Genomic DNA, 25,337 nt, shown 5'->3' on the forward strand with positions numbered 1-25,337 from the left:
TACAATCTGTCCCAGCTCATAAGGGTTCTACAGTTGTAATCAGCTAGCAGAATGTGGGGTTGACAAAGAAAAGCAGGGTATCTGCATTTTCAGGTAGATTGCAATGGCTGGGCTAGTACGGGAAGGTAACCTTGCTTATAAAATTGTCAACGTTCTAAGCACTCACCTTGTGCAGTAACACATTCTTCAAGATGCATGTTCCAGTTCATTGCGCATGCACCTTGGGGCAGAGATTTGCTGTAGCAGTACCTGTTCAGCCCATCCTCATGCTCTGTAATGATGATATATAGGGGTGCGCGAGCAAACCGCCTCCAGTTTTCTCTCCATCATAAAGTCCTGCAGAGGGCACTCCAAAGTGGAGGGGAAGGAGGGCGGGTAGTGTAGCACCTATAGGGACAAAACATCTCACAGAACTCATTACTGCACAAGGTGAGTAGCCTGTCCTTTTTCTTTCAGTAGTGTTCCTGTGATAACTCTTGAGCAGTATCCCCAAAGGAAGGAGGGAGCTTCAGAATGTAGTCTAATACTGAAGACAGAACTGCATTGCTCACCACAGCATCTGATCTAGAGGAATGCACCATGACACAGGGCTTGAAAAAAGTATGTTCTGAAGCCCAAGTTGCTGGTTTGCAAATCTCGGTCACCGGAATATTCTTGAGTCACGCCATACAAGTACATTGAGACATTGTAGAATGGCCTAATACTCTAGAAGAAGGTTGAATGGTGGCAGAGTTGTAACATGAAATGATACAGCCAGAGAGCCATCTTTAAAGCCTTTGGGTGATGACTGTGGATCCTTTGGATCTGTCTGCTATTAAAACTGCAGTCTGGGAGACTTTTTGAATGGTTTGGTTCTGTCCAAATAGAAGGACAGTGGTGGTTCTTGTTGTGTGCCGGTGTTGCCAAGAAGGTCAATGGCATTTTGGGATGTATAAGTAGGGGCATTGCCAGCCGATCGAGGGACATGATCGTTCCCCCTCTATTCGACATTGGTGAGGCCTCATCTGGAGTACTGTGTCCAATTTTGGGACCCACACTACAAGAAGGATGTGGAAAAATTGGAAAGAGTCCAGCGGAGGGCAACAAAAATTATTAGGGGACTGGAACACATGACTTATGAGGAGAGGCTGAGGGAACTGGGATTGTTTATTCTGCGGAAGAGAAGAACGAGGGGGGATTTGATAGCTGCTTTCAACTACCTGAAAGGGGATCTAGACTGTTCTCAGTGGTAGCAGATGACAGAATGAGGAGCAATAGTCTCAAGTTGCAATGGGGGAGGTTTAGGTTGGATATTAGGAAAAACTTTTTCACTAGGAGGGTGGTAAAACACTGGAAGAGGTGGTGGAATCTCCTTCCTTAGAAGTTTTTAAGGTCAGGCTTGACAAAGCCCTGGCTGGGATGACTGAGTTGGGGATTGGTCCTGCTTTGAGCAGGGGGTTGGACTAGATGACCTCCTGAGATCTCTTCCAACCCTGATATTCTATGATTCAAGGTATGGAAGGCAGCTTCTTGCCTAGTCTGATGTTTTGAAGAAAAAAACTGGGCGATGAATGGTCTGGTTAACATGAAACTCTGAAGACATCTGACCTTAGGAAAAAACTTAAGGGTACGCAGGGCCCTGATTAAAAGATACCCTACGTGCAGCTATTTGGGGCCTTCTCCTGGAGTATTTGGGTGGGCAAAACTTTCATTGGTTTTGATGGGCGCTTTATCCAAGTAGGATCAGGTCAGTCATTAGCCTCACTGTCACCAGCTCTCAACCTAGTAAAACATTAATACTGTACTGGTTTATACTGTATTGATTTAAACACACTTTTTAGCAATGTTTCTCTTGTCTAATTTCAGCTGAGAAACACATTTGTGGCACATTTTCTTGTACATGAGACCAACTAATGTGCTTTATTTGCTGCTACAACATGAATATAGAAAATGTATTGAAGAGAAGGTTACTCACCTTGTGCAGTAACTGAGGTTCTTCTAGATGGTTGTCCCTGTGAGTGCTCCGCTTGAGGTGTCTTGGTGCCCTGTGCTTCTAATTGGAGATTTGCAGGAGCAGTGCCCCAGTTGGCTGTGCACGGCAGCCGCCTCCCACCGCTCCGTGTGCACAGCCAACCATTCCCCAGTTCCTTCTCTACACCAGAGGATCGACGTGAAAGTCTGAAGTACAGGAGAGGAAGAGGAGTAGTGGAGCACCCACAGGGACAACCATCTTGAAGAACTTCAGTTACTGCACAAGGTGGGTGCTCCATTTTAGGTGGCTGTAAAGCAGTGCCCCTCAGTGGAGAGGAGGGGCTTCGGAGTTCATTTATTTACAGTGGAGAGCACAGAGAGTCCGAAGTGAGCATGTGCAGCTGACTGCTATTCTAGGGCATAGTATTTGGTGAAAGTATGGGGTGATGCCCAGGTAGCTGTTTTACAAATATCAGTGATGGGTACATCTTTGAGAAAGGCTATCAATGTGGACATAGCTCTAGTGGAGTGTGTGCAAAGTCCGGAAGGAGCTTGCACGTTGTATTTTTGGTAACATAATTGGGTACAGTTAGAGATCCATTTAGAAAGTCTCTGTTTGGAAATGGTTTGACTTTGTGACCATTCTGTTGTGGATACGAATAGTCTGGATGTTTTTCTGAACGTTTTTGTTCTCTCTGTGTAGAACGCCAGCGCTCTGCGGATATCCAGCATGTGTAGGGATGCCTCCCTGTTGTTGGCGTGTGGCTTGGGGAAGAATACAGGTAATTAAATGGGTTAGTTGAGATGGAAGGAGGAGGTGACCTTGGGTATGAATTTAGGATGTGGTCGTAGGACTACTTTGCCCTTGAGGAATGTGATATAAGGCGGGTGTGCCATTAGAGCACCCAACTCTCCCACCCTTCTTGTTCATGTGATCACTACTAAAAAGGCAACTTTCATGGATAAGTGAAAGAATGACCAGGTCGCTAGCCGTTCAATGGGTTTGCTCATGAGGGCACGGAGAACAAGGTTCTACATAGGGGTCGGGTCCCTTAGTGTGGGTAAGTGTTCTCTATATCCTTGTGAAAGTGCTTGGACAGCAAATGGGTGAAGACAGTGAGTCTGTCCACCTTAGCATGAAAGGTAGTGATAGCTGATAAGTGCACTGTGAGTGAACTAGTGGAAAGGCCCGATTTTTTGAGAGGTCAATATGTAATCGAGGATTGTGCGTAGTGGGGCCAATTGTGGAGTAATTTGCTTGTCCTGGCACCAGATGGAGAATCGTTTCCACTTGTGCGCTTATGTTTTGTGTGTGGACAGTCGTCGGCAGTTTGGTAGAATGTCCTGCACTTCCTTGAAACAGCGTGTTTCAAGTTCTGTCATTCATGGATTATCCAAGCCTTGAGATGGAGTATTGGAATGTTGGGGTGACTGCGGCATCCTGCATCCTGTGTCAGCAGATGAGACACCGGGGAAAGGGTTCATGGTGGTCTCACAGCCATCTGGTCCAGGTATGGGAACCATGTTTGTCTGGGCCATGTTGGTGCAATTAGGATGACTCTGGATTTGTCTTTCCTGATCTTGTGAAGGCTCAGTAAGGGGATTGTGGGGGGAAGGCATACAGGAGCGGGGCTTCCCATTTGATAAGGAAGGCGTCTCCCAGAGTTGTTCCCCAGTCCAGCTTGGGAACAGTATTGTGGGCATTTGGCATTGTGGGTCATTGAGGAAAATCCCCATTGTTTGAATATAATTTGCAGTATTCCTGGGTCCAGCTCCCAATCATGCATTTGTGAGAAGTTCCTGCTTAGGTCATCTGCTGTAGCATTCTGGCTTGCAGGTAGGTAGGATGCCGTGATATGTACATATTGTTGGATATGCTGCATTGCCAGAGGTGAACTGCTTCTCTACAGAGCAGGTAAGATCAGGCCCCTCCTTGGTGATTTATATAAAACACAGTCACCAAGTTGTCCATGAGAATCTAGACAGTTTTGTTGCTCATAAGGGGGAGAAAGTGGTGGCAGGTGTTTCGGACTGCTCGTAGCTCCAGTAGATTTGTGTGGAGATTAGACTCCGTGAGGGACCAGCAGCCCTGGATGGTGTTTTTGGACAAGCGTGCCCCCCCATCCCACCAGAGAAGCATCCGTGGTGATAGTTACCGATGGGGGTTCCCGTTGGAAGGGGACACCTGAGCAAACGTATGTTTGTTTTGTCCACCATGTGAGCGAGTGTTTCACTCTGTTGGGCATTGTAAGACATCTGTTGATGGAGTGTCTGTGAGGAATATAGACAGTGCATAGCCAGGTTTGTAGACATCTCATATGAAGCCTGGTATGTTTCACAACAAATGTTGTAGCTGACATGTGCCCTAGAAGTTGTAGGCACATTCTGGTGGACGTTTGTGGGCTGTCATACTGTTGTAATTAGGTTTGTTAAGGTAATAAACCATTGTTGGAGTAGCCGTGCTGATGCCGTGATACAGTCAAGGTGTGCCCCTATAAAGTCCAGTTGTTGGGTTGGAGTTAGGATGTATTTCTGAAGGTTGATTTGTAACCTTAGGTTTGTAAACAGGGTTAAAGTGGTGTGAGTGGTGTCAGCTGCCTCCTGGTATGCTGGTGCTTTGAATAGGCAGTTGTCTAGGTAGGGAAAGATTATCACACCCTGCCTGTGAAGGTGTGCTCCTGCAACGCTGAGAACTTTGGAAAATACCCTTGGGGCTGCGGATAGGCTGAAGGGGAGCACCCTGAACTGGTAGTCCAGGTAATGAACAGTGAATCAGAGGAACCTCCGGTGGATAGTGACGTGAAAGTGAGAATCCTGTAGGTCGAGGGCCAAGAGACAATCTCCTTTCTCCAATGCTGAAACTGTGTTTGCTAGGGTTAACCATCTTGAAGCGCTGTGTTCCCATGAACTTGTTTAGTTTGTGCAAGTCCAGAATGGGCCTCCATCCACCTGTTTTCTTCTGAGTAAGGAAGTAATGTGAATAAAATCCTGTATGAGCTGGTACAGGTTCCACAGCTCCTAATTGCAGAAAATGATTTATTTCCTGCTGTAGCAGGTGCTCGTGACATGGGTCCCTGAAGAGGGATGGGGAAGAGGGTGGGTAGGTGGAATGGAGACAAAGGGGATGGAATAGCCCATCTGTAGAATTTCCAGAATCCACTTGTCTGAGGTGATGGTTCTCCAAATGGGGTAAAAAGTTGTGAGGCGGTCCCTAAATGAGCTGGAAATTAAAAGTGACTCTGGAATTGGAGAATGTGGGGCTCTCGTGTTCTCGACCAACACTTCAAAACATTTGCCTGGAAGTGTATGGTTGAGATGTATACGACTGTTCTTGTATTAGTCGGCATCTCGTCTGGTGCTGCTTGCGGTGTTGGTCATAATTTCTTTGAGGCTGGCTGTATGCGGCAGTCTGGAATCGCTGGTTATAGAACATGCCCTGTTTCTTTTTGTTCGCAGGGACATATATTCCCAGTGTCTTTAACGTTGCATGTATCCTTCAAGGTGTGTAAGGATACATCTGTGCTCTCTGCGAACAATTTTTGGTCTTTGAAAGGTAAGTCCTCTATGGTAGCCTGAACTTCCCTGGGGAAGCCAGTGAGATAGACCCAGGAAGCCCTCTGCATGACGACAGATGTGGCGATTGATTGGGCTGAAATAAGAGGAATATCTAGAGTTGTTAAGGGGACTGCTGTCATTCTGACTGAAGCCAAAGGTGGTAGAGAAGGAACTGAGGAACGGTTGGCCGCGCACCTGTGGTAACCGCTTGGAGTGGGCTCCGATTAGAAGTGCAGGGTGCCAAGACGCCTAAAGTGGAGCACCCACAGGGACAGTCCTTGAAGAAGAAAGTTAAATTACTTCTCAGCAAACATACACATTACTGAACTTAAAAGTAAAAATAAACGAGGACCTACATGAATGGCTCTGGATCAATAGGCGACAGCAAAAGGTAAATACCAATAATGTTTGAAATGGCAGCAAGAAAGTTACCTCTGCCAATTGAGTTAAAGGGTTCTCCTTTGTTATTTACATTCAGAATCGGGGAAAAAACATCTTAACTTTTGAGGTCAAATCAAGTTTTATAAATATGTCATATTACATTCAGCCTCTACATTATTTTCAGTCTTTACAGTGGCACAAAGGTTGACATTTACATATTTCCAAATGTCCGTACTTTCAGTTTCTGTTTGTGCAGAAAAGCTTTTCCCTTAATTACATTTGGTTTCAGTTTAGCTAGCAAATGCAGAGAGTATTTTTGTCATTTGGACTTGTTAATTCAAAGTTGAGAAACTGGGAGTTGAAAGAGCAGAAAAACTTTTGTTTTTCTTTTCCAATCTATGAATAAAAAACAGGTGGGAGAGGATATGATTTGCTAGTTCTAAAAAAACTTGAAGTTCATGGAGCGAGATTTTCAACAATATTTAGGCACCAAAAGATGCAGATAATTGACTAGTGGGATTTTCAAATGAAGGTTAGGCAGCTAACTCCCACTAATTTCAAATGGAGGAAATTTTTCCTAATGCTTACATATCAATACTAGGAGTCTAGGTAGCAAGCAAGAGGAATTGGACTTTTTCATGGATGAGAAAAAATGTTATATAGTCGGCATTACTGAAACCTGGTGGGATGATTGGAATGCAAAATCTCTGGTTATAACCTGTTTAGGAAGGACAGAGTGGGTAAAGAGGTGGGCATGGCACTCTACATTTAGAGTTTGAGCATTATTGATAACTCAGAACTGCAGGATCTTGAATGGATAAGGTTCAGAGTGCTAACTGCAAACCCATGATGTACTGGTCGGGGGGATCTATTAAGATAACCAAATCTAACTAGAGAACAGAATGAGTTACTCCTTAAGCACCTAAACATGTAGTGACTTGATTACAGTGTATATGTACCTTCACAGGGAGAAAATACCAGATACTAAAAGGCTCTTTAATCTAGAGGAGAAAGGCATAACAAGAACCAATAACTGGAAACTGAAGTCAGATAAATTCAAGTTAGACACAAATTTTCAAGAGTGAGCTTGAATAATCACTGGAACAAATTATCATGGCAAGTGGTGGATTCTCCATCTTTGATGTCTTTCAAATCAAGACTACCAGCCTTTCTGGAAGTTATGCTTTAGTCAAACAAGTTATTGGGCTCAATATGGGGTAACTTGGTGATAATTAAGGACCTGAGAAATACAGGAAGTCAGACTAGATGATCCGATGGTCCCTTCTGGCCTTAAACTCTATGAATTCATGAGCCTGCTTAAACACTTTTGAAAATTCCATTGGGCACCCATCTGCATCTTTAGAGACCTAAAAACCTTTGAAAATCTGGCCCCTGGTGACCAGAATCAGTCTGTCAATTCACTAACTATACTTAATAGTTCCTTTGTTTAATAAATCAGGTAGTTTTAAATGCAAAACGTGTTTACGTAAAATTTTTTTCTTATGTATCCAGCACATTTAATGTAGTTTTATTAGCTCAATTTTTTGTACATGTAATTGAATTCCCATTTCTGTCCAAATGCATCTTGACACACATCACGAGTAAACAAACATTATCTAGTGCGACAGGGTTGGGCCGGATGGCTACAGGAGAGTAATAGAAAGCAGATACATTAGCCCCAGGTTAAGTAGGTCCCTTTTCCCTGGGTAAGGTAACAGGGAAGGTTCCAGAACAATCAGGAACCTTTTGGAGACAATTAAGACAGACAGGCTGATTAGAACACCTGCAGCCAATCAAGAAGCTGCTAGAATCAATTAAGGCAGGCTAATCAGGGCACCTGGGTTTAAAAAGGAGCTCACTTCAGTTTGTGGTGCGCATGTAAGGAGCTGGGAACAAGAGGTGCTAGGAGCTGAGAGTGAGAACGCATACCGTTGGAGGACTGAGGAGTACAAGCATTATCAGACACTAGGAGGAACGTCCTATGGTGAGGATAAAGAAGGTGTTGGGAGGAGGCCATGGAGAAGTAGCCCAGGGAGTTGTAGCTTTCGCACAGCTGTTCCAGGAGGCACTCTAGACAGCTGCATTCCACAAGGCCCTGGGCTGGAACCCAGAGTAGAGGGCAGGCCGGCTTCCCCCCAAACCTCCCAACTCCTGGTCAGACACAGGAGGAGTTGACCTGGACCGTGGGTTCACAAAAACGGCCAAACTGAGGGCTGCCATGAAGCTCCAAGGCGAGCAAATCCGCCAATAAGCGCAACACCCACCAAGGTAGAGGAGGAACTTTGTCACACTAGTAAACAAGAAACATGTCACTCACAATTCTCTAACATAAAACATTTAAAAATTAAGAATTGGAATAGATTTATTTTGTGCTATATAATTATTTAAATGTATATAGATAAGTGTCCTCCTGTTTAGCAATAAGATGTACAAAATTAAGTACAAAGGCCCTATTTGGTTTCAAATCAACATTTTTTAATAGTTATACCAACCAGTGAAAATGAACTTATCTTTAGGAAAAATAACTAAAAAGTACAAATGCAAAATAAGGCTAAAATCAAATATTTAAATTAAGGTTTTCTCCTTGCTGATTTAAGTCATGATTAAAATTGGTGCTTTAAATCACTGATTTAAAATCAAACCACCCAGGCTTTAATAATCCATCCTTTACACTTTTTCAATGGTTCTCTCATCTATAATTTAAAAGTTTGACTAGTATTTTGTCATAAAAATTAAAAACAGCAAATTAGCATTTAAGGTTTAATAAATTTTAAAGGGCAACAGATTTTTAAATAATTTAACTTTTATGTCCTTTAACGGTTTAAGAGGTACACTGTTTAAAAACAGGATTTAAAATGTCAGTTTCTTTAATCATGATACTAACAGAATATTAAAACCAGATAATTTTAAATACTCCAATCCCTTGTTGTTTTTGCTGTTTGTTTACTTTTTCCATTTTATCATCAATTTGGACAGTGACAAAATCTCAATGTTATAATGTTTAAAGTACAACCATTACCAAAGAAAGTGTTTAATTTGTTAAAAACTTTCCACTGGAATTTTTTAAGAAAACAATCCATGAAAACATTTCTTCTGATTTCATGTTTCGTAGAATCATGTTCTTCCAAAACCTAAATTTTGGGCCACCTTTCAGTTGAACGTGTCCCTTACAAATTCAAAGCACCCTTAATCCAAATGCTGGTGCTAGAAAATAATGTACTGAAATAAGCCTTTTCTTAACAAGGTTCTTCTTAGGAGTCAAGGAATTTTTCTTTTGTTTTATAAATAAATAGCAGCTAGCTTTTAAGTAGCGTTTTTCATCATTAGATCTCACAGTGCTTTACACTTCACCTCCCTGTTCCTTGTAACCTCCATCTTACAGATAAGAAAACAAAGGAACAGAAAAGTGACTTGGCCAGTGTCAGCCAGGATGACAGTAGAGAGGTGGGAACAGAACCCAAGTCTCCAGAATCCTAATCCAATACTCGGTCCACTAAGCCACTTGGAGTGCTTATATTGTTAATCAAACTAGGAGCCAAAATAAAAAATAACTTTCTACTGATGGTGTGCATATATATACCAAAGTAAATATTTCTTGTCTCATAAATTATGCCTTGGGGAATTCTGCACCACTGTGCAATGCAGAGTTTTGCAGAAATTAATGTTGTGCATGCAGAATTTCCTTTCCCCCCACAGAAATGGGCTACAGTGCTGCTGGCTGCCACTAGGGGCTGCTGGACCCAGTATCACTCAGCTCCCCCATAGAAGACATGGCCAGGGGAAAGGGGAGAGAGCTAGAGGGTTCCTGGCAGCTTCAGTTCCCAGCATGCCCTGAAGGAAGGAGGCAGTGGTGCACAGGAAACTCCACCCAAGCACGGGACTGAGCATCAGGCTGTTTTTCCCTCTGGATCCCTGAGCTCTGAGGGGCAGAGGGGGGGTGGGTGTCTAGGCTGGGGGGCCCTATGACTGGGCTCTAGGGAGAAAGGGGTGTGGGTATCTGGGCAATAGAGGGCCCTACGCTGGGCTCTGGGGGGAGGGGTTGCGGGTATCTGGCAAGGGGGGGCCCCATGGTTGGGCTCTAGGGGAGGAGGGGTTGTAGATGTCTGGACCCTTGCCTGGGCTCTGGTGGGGCGGGGGGACGGGACAGAGAAACAGGAACTGGGTTGTCATAGGGGTTTCTTTAACTCTCTACTCCTGGGGGAATTTGTGTGTGTGTGTCTGTATTGTTACAGACATACTTACTGACAAGTATTTTGAAATAAATTACCAAAATAATTGAAACTGGCGTGATTGTGTACTGTTATTTTGACAAATAAAATTTGCAAAATTGTAAAATATTGTTTGCAGAATTTTAATGTTTTGGAACAGAATTGTTTATTTTTTGGCACAGAATTCCCCCATGAGTAATAAATCTTAATTTGTGCTTAAAAGGAGGCTATATTTTGCCAAGTAGCTTCCTTATAAAGAGGTCTTATTGAGCATTAAATGAACACAACATGAACTTCAGGTAATACAATATTAGCAAGGTAAAACACCACACAAATGATAAAGTACTGCCAACTTCAACTTTAATAATGGAACTATCATTTGCCATTCAATAACAACATCAAGGGGAATAAAAACTTCCCTATAAAAATAAAAATTAAACTTGTCAAAATTATAAATAGTATAACTTTTTTTTAAAGACATAAATTTTAAAGGTTTCCCTGCATTGTCCCCAGGTCATTTAATCATAATTCTGGTACCATCACATAATTAATACAAAACAGTTCTGCAACAAAGGTTTGACAGCTTGATCATTTGATAATAAAATTAAAAAGAAAAAAATGAGCCAGATTTGACCATTTCTTTTAAATTAAAGCTGTTGTAGTAACCAGTGTGTAAAAAAATAAAACAAAACAGTCTTAACAACAATTAACTGTGGACTACGACAAAATTAAAATACAGTAAGTTTTTTTTTTTCCCCAAATTAAAACTTGTAGTGCATAAGACACTGATTGAGGTTTTGGCTAAAGCAAATGAAGATGCCCACTTTAAAGACAGATAATTTAGTTCAAGTAAAAAAGATTCACATATCTATAAACTACAGACTCAAACAGTGTTGAAATCTGAAGAACAAATGGTTCAACGTTAACTATTATCTAATGATTACATTGTTATGGTTAACACTACATAAATTAAGTGGATGTTAATCGAATATCCATCCATATGATGTAGTATTTATAGAAAAACAATGTTAACAAAATGTAAAAGTACTCCCTGAACCATTATGATAAAGTGTCTCACTTCGATGATAAACGTCCCACATGCCCTACAATGTTACATGTGAAATAAAATAAAAACAAACAAGATATACCATATATATTTTTATAGTTAGTCCTACTTTTTAAGTTCTCTTAACACTTTAAAACATATGATTGTCTTGCTGCATCTGCAAAAAAATATTTTGCCAAAAGAAAAAAAAGGAGGTGTCCATTACTAAATAAAGGAAACAAAGGCACAATGATGTCAAATTCATATAAAGAACAGAAACATCTTGGAGTTTCACAGAGTATCCACTAGGTGTCACCAAAGTGTCAACTATTCCTTGGGAATTTACAATGAACATTTTTACAGTAAGAGAAACAATTGCTGTTCTTGAATCGCCAGCACTATTTATCCATTTCTTTACTAGCATAAATCCTGACTTTTCCCCACCATGTGGTTATGACTAAAACTTGTCAGTTATTCAAACCTTCTTCATACTTTTATTGCACACCCATTTCTTTGGTATCTTTGAACGTGCTTCTTTCGATAAATATTTCTGAAAGAATAACAATGACAGTTACAGTAAAGTACAAAATTTTCTTTTGCTACATTTTTTTCCTACTCTTAATCAAGTAAATCAGCAGTGTACAGAATTTGGTAATTAGCTGTTGGACCATTTTTTTAAAATAATATAATTAGAAAAAAATTTAAATTACCAAAACTGGAGTTATTAAGCGATTCATCTACAACATGACCAATATATTCTAATTCTCTGCTTCCTTGGAAATACAGACAAGAAATTCTACTTCTCTTTGCCTTACTGAGCCTTTAAATAAACACACTAGTGGAGGAAGCTTTCATGTCTTCATAAGATTGGACAATTTGAAATTGTCCATCCTAAAAAATGTCTCTTTGGACCTCAGCTGAAAGATCTGATTTCAGTTAGACCAATGTACCTGCATCTATATTTCTAATTTAGACATTCAGTGACCGATTAGGTGGGTGTTCCTTATAAAAATGAGATATACTCACTACTCACATTTCAAAATTTAAGCAGATAACAGCTCATTATATTTGTTGCACATCTCAAACCATATATGCTTTCACATGTTTAGGAACTAGCTTCTCCAATGTAGGCAGTTTAATTTCCACTAATATGTAACCTCCTTCCTTCCTTCCCTCCCAGTCCTTGTATAAATTATCCTCATTTCTATTCTAGTGAGAATGTACACAATTCTAAAAACTTATTCATAATATTAGAACATCCTAAAACTTTATTCTTTTACAACTACTCACTAGGAAAAATAAAATTCCATTTCTTCTTCTATATTAGTATTTCCACTTTACATCAATCTTCCATCAGCTGTTATAGTCACTTCCTCTGCTCTTGCTTTCTTTTCAACTTGCTCTTTACTTTCTCCAGTAAGACTACTTTAAAATCTTCCACAATTTCACAGAACCTCAAAGGTTTTACATCCCTTCCACCTATAACTGTTTTCTCACAAATTACACAGTAAATATTTGAAAACAGAAAGGTAGTGCAAATCTATTTAGTCTCAAACATAATGCTCCAATCTGTTTTTGATCATACATGGCTAAGCTGTTTTATTAATTTTTAAAATGATCAATTTGCACTTCCTTACTTTTAAAGCTATCATTAATATTAAAGCAAATAATAAAAAGTGGTCAAAAAATTCTTATTTGTTAGCATCCTAGATAACAGATTTAGAGCTTACACAAAGGTAACCTGGAAAGCCCTTGAAGGCACAATAGGGGGTTGCAAGTTGATGTACAAACATGCAGAATTCCTTACTTATGGGTGCAAGACACTAAGTGCCCTGATTTATGGGTCTAAATGTATAGAAAAGTACAGGTAACCCTCGCTTCACAAACCAGTCTTCTGAATAAAGAAAACTACTCTTTGCTGCTGTTCTGTACGGTTAGGTTTGGCATGCTCCAGGGCATTTTTCCTGAGTGTTCTTTGGCCCCACTTTAACCTGGTTTCCACACTCCATCAAGGGCTTCTTCAAGTTTGTCTTTGTAGGCTGCGTAACGCCTCTTTAAGATCTGTAGTTGCTCATCTTCCTCTTTGTCCAGTATACGCAAGAAGTTCTGCAGTTCAGGAAGGCTAAAGGCTTCCCACTGGGGGAAAAAAAATGGGAAAGCCTGATGTAGTGAACAGGAAATACACAAGTTACTCATATTGTATTTTTAAAGGGACACTGTCAACTCAGAATCTATTCTGCATCAAGAAAAGAGCAAAAAATAGTTTCATACTAGGCTGGAAGTCCTCCTGCTAATTTCTGTGGTTTTTGCAAACATTTTTTCTTTTTGAAACGTTTCTCTTCTCTCTTCTGTGAGAAACAATGGGGCATCTAACTACACATGAAGTGTTTGCAAATCCACAAAATAAACACAATGGGGGAAAAAAACAGAAAAACATTTCTCTACACTCTTTTACAGCATTACCTGTAACAATTAGTACATTAATACAATACATTTCCAGACACAAGACTGAGTTTTAATTTGATGGTAGCCACTTAATCCTAACAAAGTCAATGAATGAAAATTGGAACTAAGTAATTTCATCTACATCCTAATAATAGTGTTACTATTTGGCAGGGGTAATCAATAGGCAGACCATGGGCCAAATCCAGATCGCTGGAGACTTCTGAATTAATCCCGGAATCTTTTTATTTACTTATTATTGTTTTTTTTTTAATTATGTTTTCTGGAGTCTGGACCCAGACTACACCCTGCCCAAGAAACGTGGACCTTGAGAAAAAAATAATTGACTACTCCTACTATATGGTGTACAAAAGCCAAGTTAGCACAATTTCCACAGTTAAGGAAATATAAAGTTAAGTTTCCTACAGAAACATCAACTTGGCCACATTACACGGATGTATAAACTTCGATCCCTGTTTTTCTTGTAGCATACCATTTTGACAAATGGTAATATATTATAAACTATACAGAATGTGCAGAGTAGCAGTTAATGTTGCTGTATTTACATTAAATTTCACGGTTATTGACTATTTTAATTTACAACTTGCAACTTTAAAAATGTTGCACTGACATAGTTTTTGCACTTCATTTTCATCTCTTTTTTTAAATGGTCTGATACTTAATAATATTTGTATTGACATGGTCCCAAGTAGGCTTTGAACTTCACACCTGACTAAGGTAAAAGGATTGGGAGGGAAGAATTCCAACCTTTGCTGTTGCTGGAGCTGTCTGGTTAACAAGGCAGCAGCACATTGGTTTGCACTGTGGTGATTTCAGCTTGACAATGGAAAAAAAAAAGAACCATAGGGCCCAGTCCTCTGTAACTACACTCATTTGTGCAGCTCCACTAACTTCACTGGGTCTATTCATGTGATGAGAGATACACTCAACCCTAATCATTTCCAAGTATTGATTCCCAGTGGGATCTGCTTTGGGGGTGAGGGTGGAGGAGATTTTGTTCCAGTGAAATATTTACAAATCACTGTAATGCAAACTATTCCAGTAGCAGCTTAAGAGCACCAGCCAACCCCCTGGCCAGGTTAGGCAGGGAAAATGTACATTGTGATGTCACAAAGGGGGGGGGGGAAGGAGTTGATTAAATGCTGCTAAAAATGTGAGATATCCAAATATGCTCACAAGTGATTTTTAGTGATTTACACACTAACTTCAGTACTCAGTCATCATAATTATATACTTTTATTATCCAATCAGTTATTTTAAAACTTGGTTGGTTCGGGATGTACTTTGAGTACTATTTAATTTCAAATTTCAGTAACTTTTTAGTATTGGGGGAGCGGGAGTGTGTGTTTTAAAAATGGGAAGTTTTTCTCACCATTGTGGAACTCAAAACATTAAGAGATGTTGCTTAACCTTCCCCCATGTTCCCTCCAAAAGTATGTATTCAGCTTTGAACAGAGCCCAAGAATGGAAAAATTCAGCGCAAGGGGAATTGTTCAGAAAGGTGTACCCCATGTGAAAGGGGGGAGCTGGGGTGTGTGTGTGTTAAAATTAACACCTGTTTCTAGCTGCACAGCAGAACTCACTGCTTTAATATTCCATGTGTGAAATAACCTGCATAGCGACTTTTGGTCAGTATTTCACAATTTTGTGTATAGTTACATAGACACTCAAATGAATCATCATGCAAAGACACTTGGGAGACAGAGAATGAGTGTATTTAACATATCAGTGAAGCTAAACCAAAAAAACACTGATGTAACTTACCATAACCTCTCCAGTTTCATGTTCACGCAGAACAAAACTGAGTGTTTCTGTGCTGGGGCCTGCCACCAAACGCATATAGAGGGGATGTTCTCTGTCTGAGAGCTTGCATGTATAAACTGCAAAAGGAGAATGTTACAATTATTATTCACTTTTACAAATAAAAGATTTCAACTATTAATAGAAAGCGTGCTAGGGAGCAAAATCTTTAAAAAGCAAACAATCCAATCTCTACCCCAAAACATACACTTGTTGCTACAAAACCTTTGCGCTGCTGGGGATATTTTTGTACAAACAGCCGTTGCTGGGAAGGCTGAGCAGAATGTGTTGTGCATAATAGAGTGCAATAACTGAGACTCCAAACTGAATGAGCTGGCTCTTAGCCAACGTTCATATTTATTTTAATGCATAGTCAAAAGAAACAAGAAAACAGCAAAAAAACAGCAGCATAATAGCACATAACAAGAACTGAAACAAAAGTTTTAAACCTGGGAAATTAGCTGGTAATTTGCTGACTTCCTTCCACATCACTATTCTATGTATGGTGTCCAAGGGCACAATGTGGCTACAGGTATTTCCCACCCCCACCCATTCAGTGACAGGAGGAGAAACACAGGGCTTCAATCTTGTGGAGGGAAGCAAAGGCCTTCCCTCCACTTCCATGTCTGTATGACATGGGGGCCCTATTTACAAGCGGTAGAATTGGAGCATCTGGCATTTTGTATTTTAGGTCCCGTCCTTGCTGGGGCAAGCCACTGCCATTAGAACTTCTAAAGAAAAGGCTTCAGTGAAGGTTCCACACACACCCCTTGAGACATGCACACTGTCTACAAGACAACACTGCCTGTTTAGATAGAATGCCTGCTGGCCAGAAGTGTCATATTTCAGCTGGCTGCTGTCATTGTCAGTTCAAGCAGCTGGATTCCAAGTGTGAGAGCAAGAAGCTGACAAAATGAAAATGCTCCTTGAGTATCTATTTTTTATTTTTATTTGGCACTTCCTGATGTACATGCACTCTTAGCTTTTAACAGCATTTAGTGCAAGGAGAGATTCCTCTGCGTACAGATTAACTAACCCAGGAGAAAGAAAAGGAGTACTTGTGGCACCTTAGAGACTAACCAATTTATTTGAGCATAAGCTTTCGTGAGCTACAGCTCACTTCATAAATTGGTTAGTCTCTAAGGTGCCACAAGTACTCCTTTTCTTTTTGCGAATACAGACTAACACGGCTGTTACTCTGAACCCAGGAGAGAATCACATCAAGCACATTAACAGATTAAAAAAACACCTGTTACATTCTAGGGGAATGTTACCTTTGAAACTCTACTGCTACCTGTTTTCCAATATCACTAAGCATAAGTCAAAAAACATAAGAAATTAATATTTTCTATCTTGACATTGAGCCACATTGTAGACTGTAGGTGACAGTATATAGATGCCTATTCATTTTTGGAGCATTAGCTATTCAGCTAAAACAGTATTTTAAAAGAATAAGTTCATATAACTATCCAATTCTTCCGCTTGCTTCCTCCAATTCATTAAACATTATCTCAGTCTTGTCATAAATCTCAGCCAGCTACCAAGTACATCTCATCCAAGTCCCAATTTCTAGAAGATATTGAGTCAATCCATTCCACTCCACCACCGGGATCCATCATGATGGAAATCTACAACTGCCCGTACATTGCAGCCACCATTAACTCATGTCTCTACTACCCACCTTAGCAACCTCACGTTCGCAATGAAAAGCATCTTTGAGGAGATTAGTGGTCACCCAAAATCACTCTCTGGATCCTCCTAGATAGGAATGAAACCACCTCAGAGTGGTTCCCGACTCCCTTCTATGAGACAAACTGCAAAGTCCTACTCCCACACATCACCTACCCAAGAGACTTACACTCCCACCATATTATCATCCATTCCAGCAAATCCTCATTCCCCATAAGTATAATTATAAAACAACAAATACCGTTCCCTTTATATATTCTTATCCCCTTATGTCCTTATTCCCAAAACATCTTACCATCCATTGCCTAAACCAAGATGGCTCTACAAAGGAACAAACTCCAGGGCCTCACTCATCAGATAATAATGCTTTCTCATCTTACTCTCCAAATACCTGAAAAATAGCCAATCTGATCACAAGGCACTCCTGCTCCCACAACCAGAAAAGACATCCCCCACACACACACTATCTCTCACAGAGTACAAAATAAGAACCTGTAACCTGCATTTATAAAATGAGATCATTACCATCACCTCTGCCGTATCTGCTCCCTCCCATCCTGCTTATCTCAGACATAGCTATAGTACACACCTCCCAACCCTTTCCCCATTCCAACATCAAAAGACAACAAATCTAAATTATACCTTGATCTTCCTTGTGACAGCGTTTATAAAGTGCAAACTTGGCAGGGTTGTCAAACACTACAAATTTTTTGAGCAAGGCCTCAATAACTTCACGAACAGTGTTAATGCTGCTTATATGAAGCTTATTCACATAGCCTGGGGGCAAGTAAAATGAAGTCTCGTTGTTATTGTGAGCATGCTCTCCTGGATTCACAGCAGTCTGTATAGTAATAGGTCTGCATAGTTCCATCTGAACTTTGATGAAGCCAGTGTAAGTCCCATTTGAGTTCTGCAGCAGGAAGACAAGCACAACATTTTATAAAATTAATAAATAGTGACCTATTTATTATGACAGCATCAATAGCAATAAAATACAGATTGCAGTGCACTCTTTAAAATGTGCTGTCATAATACATGAGGCAAATAATTTTTATAAGAGCCAGACACATTCCCTTATTCCTCCATGCCACAAAATTCACTTTAGTTTTTGGAATTACAGTTGAATTCTAAGAGATCTAGATAGGCATCAAGCAAATAATCGTATGAAAGCTAATGGTAAATTTTCAGTTTTGGTAGAAAAATTAAGCAGCTGCATCACCAGGCTACCAACTAATGGTGGAAATGGGGAAACACTGCCAAGAGAGAACTGGTATTCCCAACAAGCTGCCAGAGCTCTGCTTTAGCAGGTTACAAAGTGGAGATCCCACTACTGTATAAAAACAATTAATCCATGTTTTGAGCTCACACTGTGGTTAGTTGGGGAAAAAATTGAGATAAGTTTGCAAGATACTGGTTTGTTATTTTATATTATAAATTTATTATTCATATTAGTCAGGAAGCATGTGAGATCTTGTAATTCAAACTGTGACTTCACAAATTAACCTTTACAGTTCATAACTCAGATGTTAGAAAATTTATAAAAAATTTTAAAAATAAAAACTTGTTCAATGGTTTCATTAACTTTTAAATATAAACTTTTTTTTTAAAAAGCACAAAGGAAAAAACTTAACAGTTTTGAGAAAAAATGCCACTGAAAGACTTTGTATGAAAGGAGAATAAAACCAAAGCATCTCCTTTTTACCTATCCCTCTTCCACCTATTTGACTTGTTCTATGGTATACTTCCATAAGAAACAAAATCTAAACTAGAGAGAATAAATCTTGAGATTATCAAACTAGTATAGTCATGAACTCCCCCCCAAACATATTCACACACTTTTTAAAATTTAAAATAGGCAGAGTTGGTAGCAATACCTAATATTAAGGTTACCCAACATTTCCCATTACAAGACCCTGTTTTCAGTAGCTTATAACTTGCCGAACCCACTGGGAAAGCACATCCATCTATCTGTTCTCCCTTCCCCCCTGCTCCGCATGCTGGTCCTCAGAGGATGACATCCTACTACTGCTAGCAGTTACTCCATTATCTCAAGTAGCAGGGGTGGGTGCGTGGGTGTGTGTATCTAAACGTTCCAACCATGCTAATGACCCATGTCAACATGGTGGAATTTGTTTTTTCTGTTTGCTTTTTTAAAAAAACCTAGGAACACACACACTTAATGTTGTAGTTATGTTCCTGAAAAATGCAACTTTCAGTGAAACAACATTAAACTAATCCAATTTCCGCATAAGATTTAATGTAAGTGTGGGGAGTTAGGTTCCAAGGAAATTTTTTGGGGGCAGACAAATGGCTTTATATACTGTACAGTACTGTACTGTGGTTGGGAAGTGTCCCTGGCTTACCTCACACAGGCACAGCCCGCTGCAGGCAAGGACGCTAGGAAGCACCATTGCAGCAGCAGCTTCCCTGGAGAAGAACAGGCGCTGACTTTGCCGGGGGATGCTCAAGACCCACCTCTTCCCGTCCCTGCTCCACTCCAGGCCCACCTCTTCCTATGCCACCTCCTCTCCGGAGCACGCCGCATCCCCACTCCTGCCCCCACCCTGGAAAGTCGTAAGCACCGCCAAACAGCTGTTTGGCAGTGGTGGAAGCACTGGGAGGTAGCGGGAGGAGGCAGAGAAGAGGAACTTGTGCAATGCTCCCTTGTAAAGTCGGTGCTCTTCCACAGAATCCTACAAGCAGTGGACAGAGCAGGCAGCCAAACAACATAATAAGGGAGCATTGCACAACTTTAAACAGGCACGTTCCCTAATTGAGTAGCGACGTAACTTTGAAACAACATTAAGCAGGAGGACGTTAAGTGAGGAGTTACTGTATTAAGGTAGCAAAGTCAAGCACTCAAAAATTAGGAAATGCCAGAAGTTGCTGTACATCCTTAAATCAGCCCCCTTGTGCATATGCATTATGTTACAGTCTTTAATTACCTAATCATATACTGTTTTTTCCACAGGACCCCTGAAGGACTGGCTGTGGGAATAAGTCCGGGTTGCGTGGTAAAGGAAGCTGTTGTCTAAAGGTCTCCTACCTCATTTGTTGCAGAAGCTGGAAGGTGTGTAGTAAATGAAGCAAGGGTTAAGGTAGTTGAATGCTGCCCTGGAGCATTGGATTCTATTCCTGCTTCTGCCGCAGAGTTCCTATGGGATGCTAGCCATGTCATGTAAGCCAAAAACTTTTCACTAATTGTGTGTTCTTCATTTTCTAGGGGTCTGACTTGAGACCCTGGGGTCAGATTTGCAGAAGTGCTAAGCTCTCACAGTTGCAATGGAAGCCAGTGGAAGCTGTGCTTTGAATATGTGAAGTGCTAAATAATACTAAGTATTCTGAAAAGTCGAGTTCAAGGTGTCTCAAATGGGGCACCCAAAATTAGTAGGTACTTGTGATCTCTCTGTGCCTCAGTTCCTCATCTATAAAATGGGGTAATACTAGTCCCTCACCTCATGGGGGAGTTGTGAAAAATACCTTCATTAATATTAGTGAAACATAATACTATACTGATAAGTGCCGCAGAAAAGCCTGTGAGGAAATTAATAATTCTGTTCAAACCCTGCTCTGAATATACTGTGCAGTAAATAAGGCTTGGGGGGCCAAACGAGACAACAATATATTGAATACCTGCTCATTCAAGACTGCATAATGCATATGCACAAGAGAGCTGAAATTCTGGCATTTCCTAGCTTCTGGGCGCTAGACTTTGCAACCTGAATAATGTTTTAACAGAGTTTCTGTTTGTAATATTATATATGTCAGATACATTTGCATACACTTTATATTAAAAGCACGCTCTACAATATAATTTTGCACACATACATAACACAAGGTCACACACAGCTGTGCAATGCTTAAAGCTGTGATTGTCAAAGGGGGTTAGGTGCCCAAATTCTATTGCAATTCAGTGGGAATTGGGTGCCTAACAGACTTAGTCCTTTGAATATCTCAGGCTAAATGCTTATTTTAACCTAACCAACGTGGAAAGTTTCTTACTATAATTAGTTCTGAAAACAAATGATTAGTCAAATATTACTGTGTTACAGGACTTTCGGCAACATGATTTTACAAGTATTAATTCCAAACCATATGAAAATACATAACAAAAATCAGTTTAGTAGATAACGCTTGCATATCTAAAGTAATTTGGAATGTAACAGAACTTCTAAGTTTGGATGTACAGTACATCTAATGGAACATAAAAGGATCTGACAGTTTATATATAGATTGAGTTATAACATTTTAGCCAGGTAAATGTCGATTTTATTAATAGACAATCCTAGAACTACTATAGAAGATCAGTGTGCATCTTAACTTCATTATGTAAAATTTTTATTTATATTCTTATCACATTGAAAACCTACTTCTTAAAACCATCCCCAGAAATCAAACTTTCTGAAATTAATGTAAAAAGTGTCATAACTAAAAGAGTTATTTTTGCTTGATTTAACATATTTGGGTGCCATGGTAATGTAGTTTTATAGAAGACATACTTATAGACAGTCTGATAAAAATAAACAGCCATATTCTCCCTGTGCTGGTTGTACTGGTATAATTGAGGGTTTCTGACGGAAGGAATCCATTTATTTATTGACAGTTGAGAGTATTTTAAACCTGTTAACTTTTCACAATACCATGTACAAGTTTGTGGTTTCTACCCTTATTATCCTTTAACCCCAAACATCTGAGGGGTGAAAGTGGCTTACATACATTTCAGGGCTAAAAAACGGCCGGTCTCCTGTAGTACACTACAAAGTCATTATGCCATAGTTTCACACGAAAAATGCTAAAGACAAAGTGACAAATAATGCACTATATGAGTTACACTCAGCTATTCAATTATAAACTACAGGAGTTCTATGTGACTCTTACCAAAGTCATCTTTAATTTGTCAGTAACAGATGAATTATAGTTTTGAATCTTCTCTTTAATTTCTTCTTTACTGAGATACGTGTGGGTCTCTCTCTCTTTCTGAACATCCTAGAACAAAACAAATGCAGAAAAAACAACAAGTTAATTTACGTTCTAGGCTCTGAGCAAACAGTGCAATCAATCATTACCTTATACAGGCTCCATATACAGCAGTTATCCATGTAGTAATACAAAGTTCTAGCAATGAGGTATGTCAAAAAAGCTGCTGTGCGGATCATAAACAGTTAAACTGACACACCCAAAAACACGTGTGTCATTTTTTGCCAACTATTTTTGTTCAAATATTTATGAGCAGTATGCAAAACAGCTCAACTCATTTCATGCTTAGATTTTTTCATTTCAATGCTAGTAATATTTTCCAATCACAACATTTGTACAGTATTACATTTAAGGCATATGTAATTAAAAGAAACTCTCTGCACAAAGCAGAAAAATATATAAGAAATCCAGTACCTGATAAATAAGTAAAATCAAGAATTTATAAGTATTGGAATATGGGCATCTCAGCATTCCAAAGGTGAAAGCATTTATCAACTTATAATAGTCTATCATCCTGCTTATATGACACATCACAAATATGCCTCTAGGCATATACTGTTTCTCCAAATTCAAGTGGTTTTTTGTTTTTGTTTTTTTAAGAAGCCCCTATCACTTTTTCAACTGTTGTCTTTTACAAGCTATATACTGATTTTACAGGGGCATGTAAAATCAATCTTAAGCACTGGCTATTATCCAAAAAAGCATTTGTTCCCAGTCCACATTACTGCGGCAAACCAGTGTTATAAATACACTCAGATTTCTATCACTTGCACAAACACCATATATAGTATGAAACTGATTCAGCTCTCAACTTTAAAGATTTTAGACCTCTCTTAGGAGAGGAGTACATTGACTTGGAAACTTCTGGGTACCTCTGAACACAGGAATACTCATGCACCATGTGCACAATGGTCCAGGGTCAGTATTTTAGACTACCCATCCAAATGGACCCTGGAGGAGTTTGGCCTAAGAAAAGGATTTTCCTGACCTCAAAAGCCACTCCTAGAACATAATCTCTTTGAGACTTCCCAGCACAGCTGGCAGGCATTTCAGTTTGCCAGAACTGAACCCTGTGACAACATTGTGTGATGCAGAGCTATACATTTTTGCCTGCCAGAAAGCTTATACAAAGCTGAGAGTTTTAGATTCTTTGATTTTTTTACTATATACATGAATAAAGAGACATGCCTCCGCCATCCTCCCTACAGCTAAAAAAGAGATGTGGTCTGAGCAAAGGATTGGAAACAAGGAACTCCCAAACTCTGATCCTGGCTCAAACACTAACTTCCTTTGGGGTCTTGGATAAGACACTTTCTGCCTTAGTTTCCCCCTTTGTAAAATAAGGATACCACCTACCTTAGATATGAACATTACAGCTTTTATGAGAAGAATGCCATTAGTTCCTTAATTACAGCATTTTTATCCTGAAGTTACAATATTCTGGCATAGTGATCAACTCCACTACAAGCAGGACCAAACCACCTGGGAAGTTTTCAGAATCAAGACTCCCCCCTCTCACTAGAGAAATTAAGAATCTTGATCATCATTTTTTCCCCTCCTGTAACCTGTTCCCAGAGAGCAGTAAGTACAGTAATACTTAGCACTTTAATATAATGCTTTTTATTCCCTTACTCCTTTAGGGGCTTCTCTAGTTTTGCGAAGGGTTCCCTTTGTGCTAAAACTAAAAAATAAGTAATTTTTTCTTTAAAATAAGAACAAATTTGTTGGAAGAATTTTAATGTTTAGAAATGATTAAATATAAAAGATTGTAGCGATATCACATGTGTAGCAAATAATAAGAATCTGAAAACACCAGCATTCCAAACATTATGTTTTTTGTTTTAAATGTAAAAAAAATATTTTGAGGCAACTACTGCACCCTCAATTTTAATCCCATTACAAAAGACATGTTATAAGTAGGGAACAGTGTATTCTGTAATTATTTGGCCACAGAATTTATGGAGCAAGCACCTGCCACAGAATTGTGCTCAAGAATCTAAACTTCAATTTTAAAAGTTTTTAGCCTTTATAGTTGTGAACATGTTCTTCCAAATGGGCACTGATTCCGATCCATATTCCTGAGGGGCAGACAGCCTGAAACATTAGCTTTGAGAGATCTGAACCGCCCCATTCATCTCGATAGTGGAAATTCTGAACCCTAATAATGCCATTTGAAAATCAAAATGTATAATTATTTTACTGCTGATTGTTTAGCAGATACTTCTACTCAGGGGTGGGCAAACTATGGCCCGGGGCCTGCATCCGGCCCTCCAGACATTTTAATCCTGCCATTGAGCTCCCCCTGGGGAGCAGGGTCTGGGGCTTGCCCCGCTCCAGCCAGGGAGCTGAGTCTGGGGCTTGCCCTGCTCTGCATGGCTCCCGGATGCAGCGGCATGTCCCCTCTCCAACTTCTACACATAGGGGCAGTCAGGGGGCTCTGGACGCTAACCCTGCCCCAAGTGCCACCCCCGCAACAACCATTGGCCGGGAACCCCACAGCCAATGGGAGTTGCAGAGGTGGCACCTGTGGATGGAGCAGTGCGCAGAGCCGCCTGGCTGCGCCTCCGTTTAGGAGCTGGAGAGAGGACATGCTGCTTCTTCTAGGAATTGCTTGAGGTAAGCGCCCCCCAGAACCTGCACCTCTGACCCCCCCCCCGCTGCCCCACCCCAATCCCTCTCCCGCCCTCCAAACTCCTCAGTCCCAGCCCGGAGCACCCTCCTGCACCCCCAACCCCTCAGTCCCACCCCAGAGCCCACGCCCACAGCTGGAGCCCTCCCCCTCCCACCCCAACCTCCTGCCCCAGCTCGGAGTCTCCTCCCACACCCTGAACTCCTCATTTCTGGCCCCATTCCAGAGCCTACACCCCCAACCGGAGCCCTCACCCACTCCCACACCCCAACCCCCAATTTTGTGTGCATTCATGGCCCGCCATACAATTTCCATACCCAGATGTGGCCCTCGGGCCAAAAAGTTTGCCCACCCCTGTTCTAGCTAATGTATTTGCCCATTTTTGTTGCATGCAGTCATGGATGGGGAAGGAGGGAGCTGACCAGTGTCAAGGATTGCTGTGGTGGGGAAGCTTGTATCACCATCCACAACTACTGTCCGGAGGAGAAAACAACAGGGAACAGGAGGGAAAGAAAAGATTAATCTGCCTTTTCCCAGTGTCAAAAGCCTCAACCCATTTATCTGGTTCCAAAACCAGCTTCCTGTTTCCATGACAGGGCTACACAGATCATGGAGGGCATAATTTGGCCTGCAGAACGGC

The 25,337-nt window shown here is 40.5% G+C and overlaps 1 protein-coding gene across 3 annotated transcripts in view; it reads right to left on the bottom strand.

Annotated features, from left to right (window-relative positions):
- Positions 1–10,420: 10,420 nt before the first annotated feature.
- Positions 10,421–25,337, bottom strand: part of RASSF3 (Ras association domain family member 3) — a 167,089-nt gene continuing 152,172 nt past the window's right edge. For 2 of the 3 annotated variants that reach the window (XM_073327885.2, XM_073327886.2), the window contains 4 exons: positions 21,970–22,077; positions 17,734–18,001; positions 15,367–15,482; positions 10,422–13,275 (listed from right to left, as the gene is read on the bottom strand). In XM_073327885.2, the coding sequence (XP_073183986.1) occupies positions 13,126–13,275; positions 15,367–15,482; positions 17,734–18,001; positions 21,970–22,077 (642 nt within the window). In that variant the 3' untranslated portion in view covers positions 10,422–13,125. Of the gene's footprint in view, positions 13,276–15,366; positions 15,483–17,733; positions 18,002–21,969; positions 22,078–25,337 lie in introns of all 3 variants that reach the window. The other variant, XM_073327884.2, reaches the window with a different exon arrangement.

Source organism: Lepidochelys kempii, chromosome 1 (assembly GCF_965140285.1).
Source record: "Lepidochelys kempii isolate rLepKem1 chromosome 1, rLepKem1.hap1, whole genome shotgun sequence".
NCBI classification, from domain to species: domain Eukaryota; kingdom Metazoa; phylum Chordata; order Testudines; family Cheloniidae; genus Lepidochelys; species Lepidochelys kempii.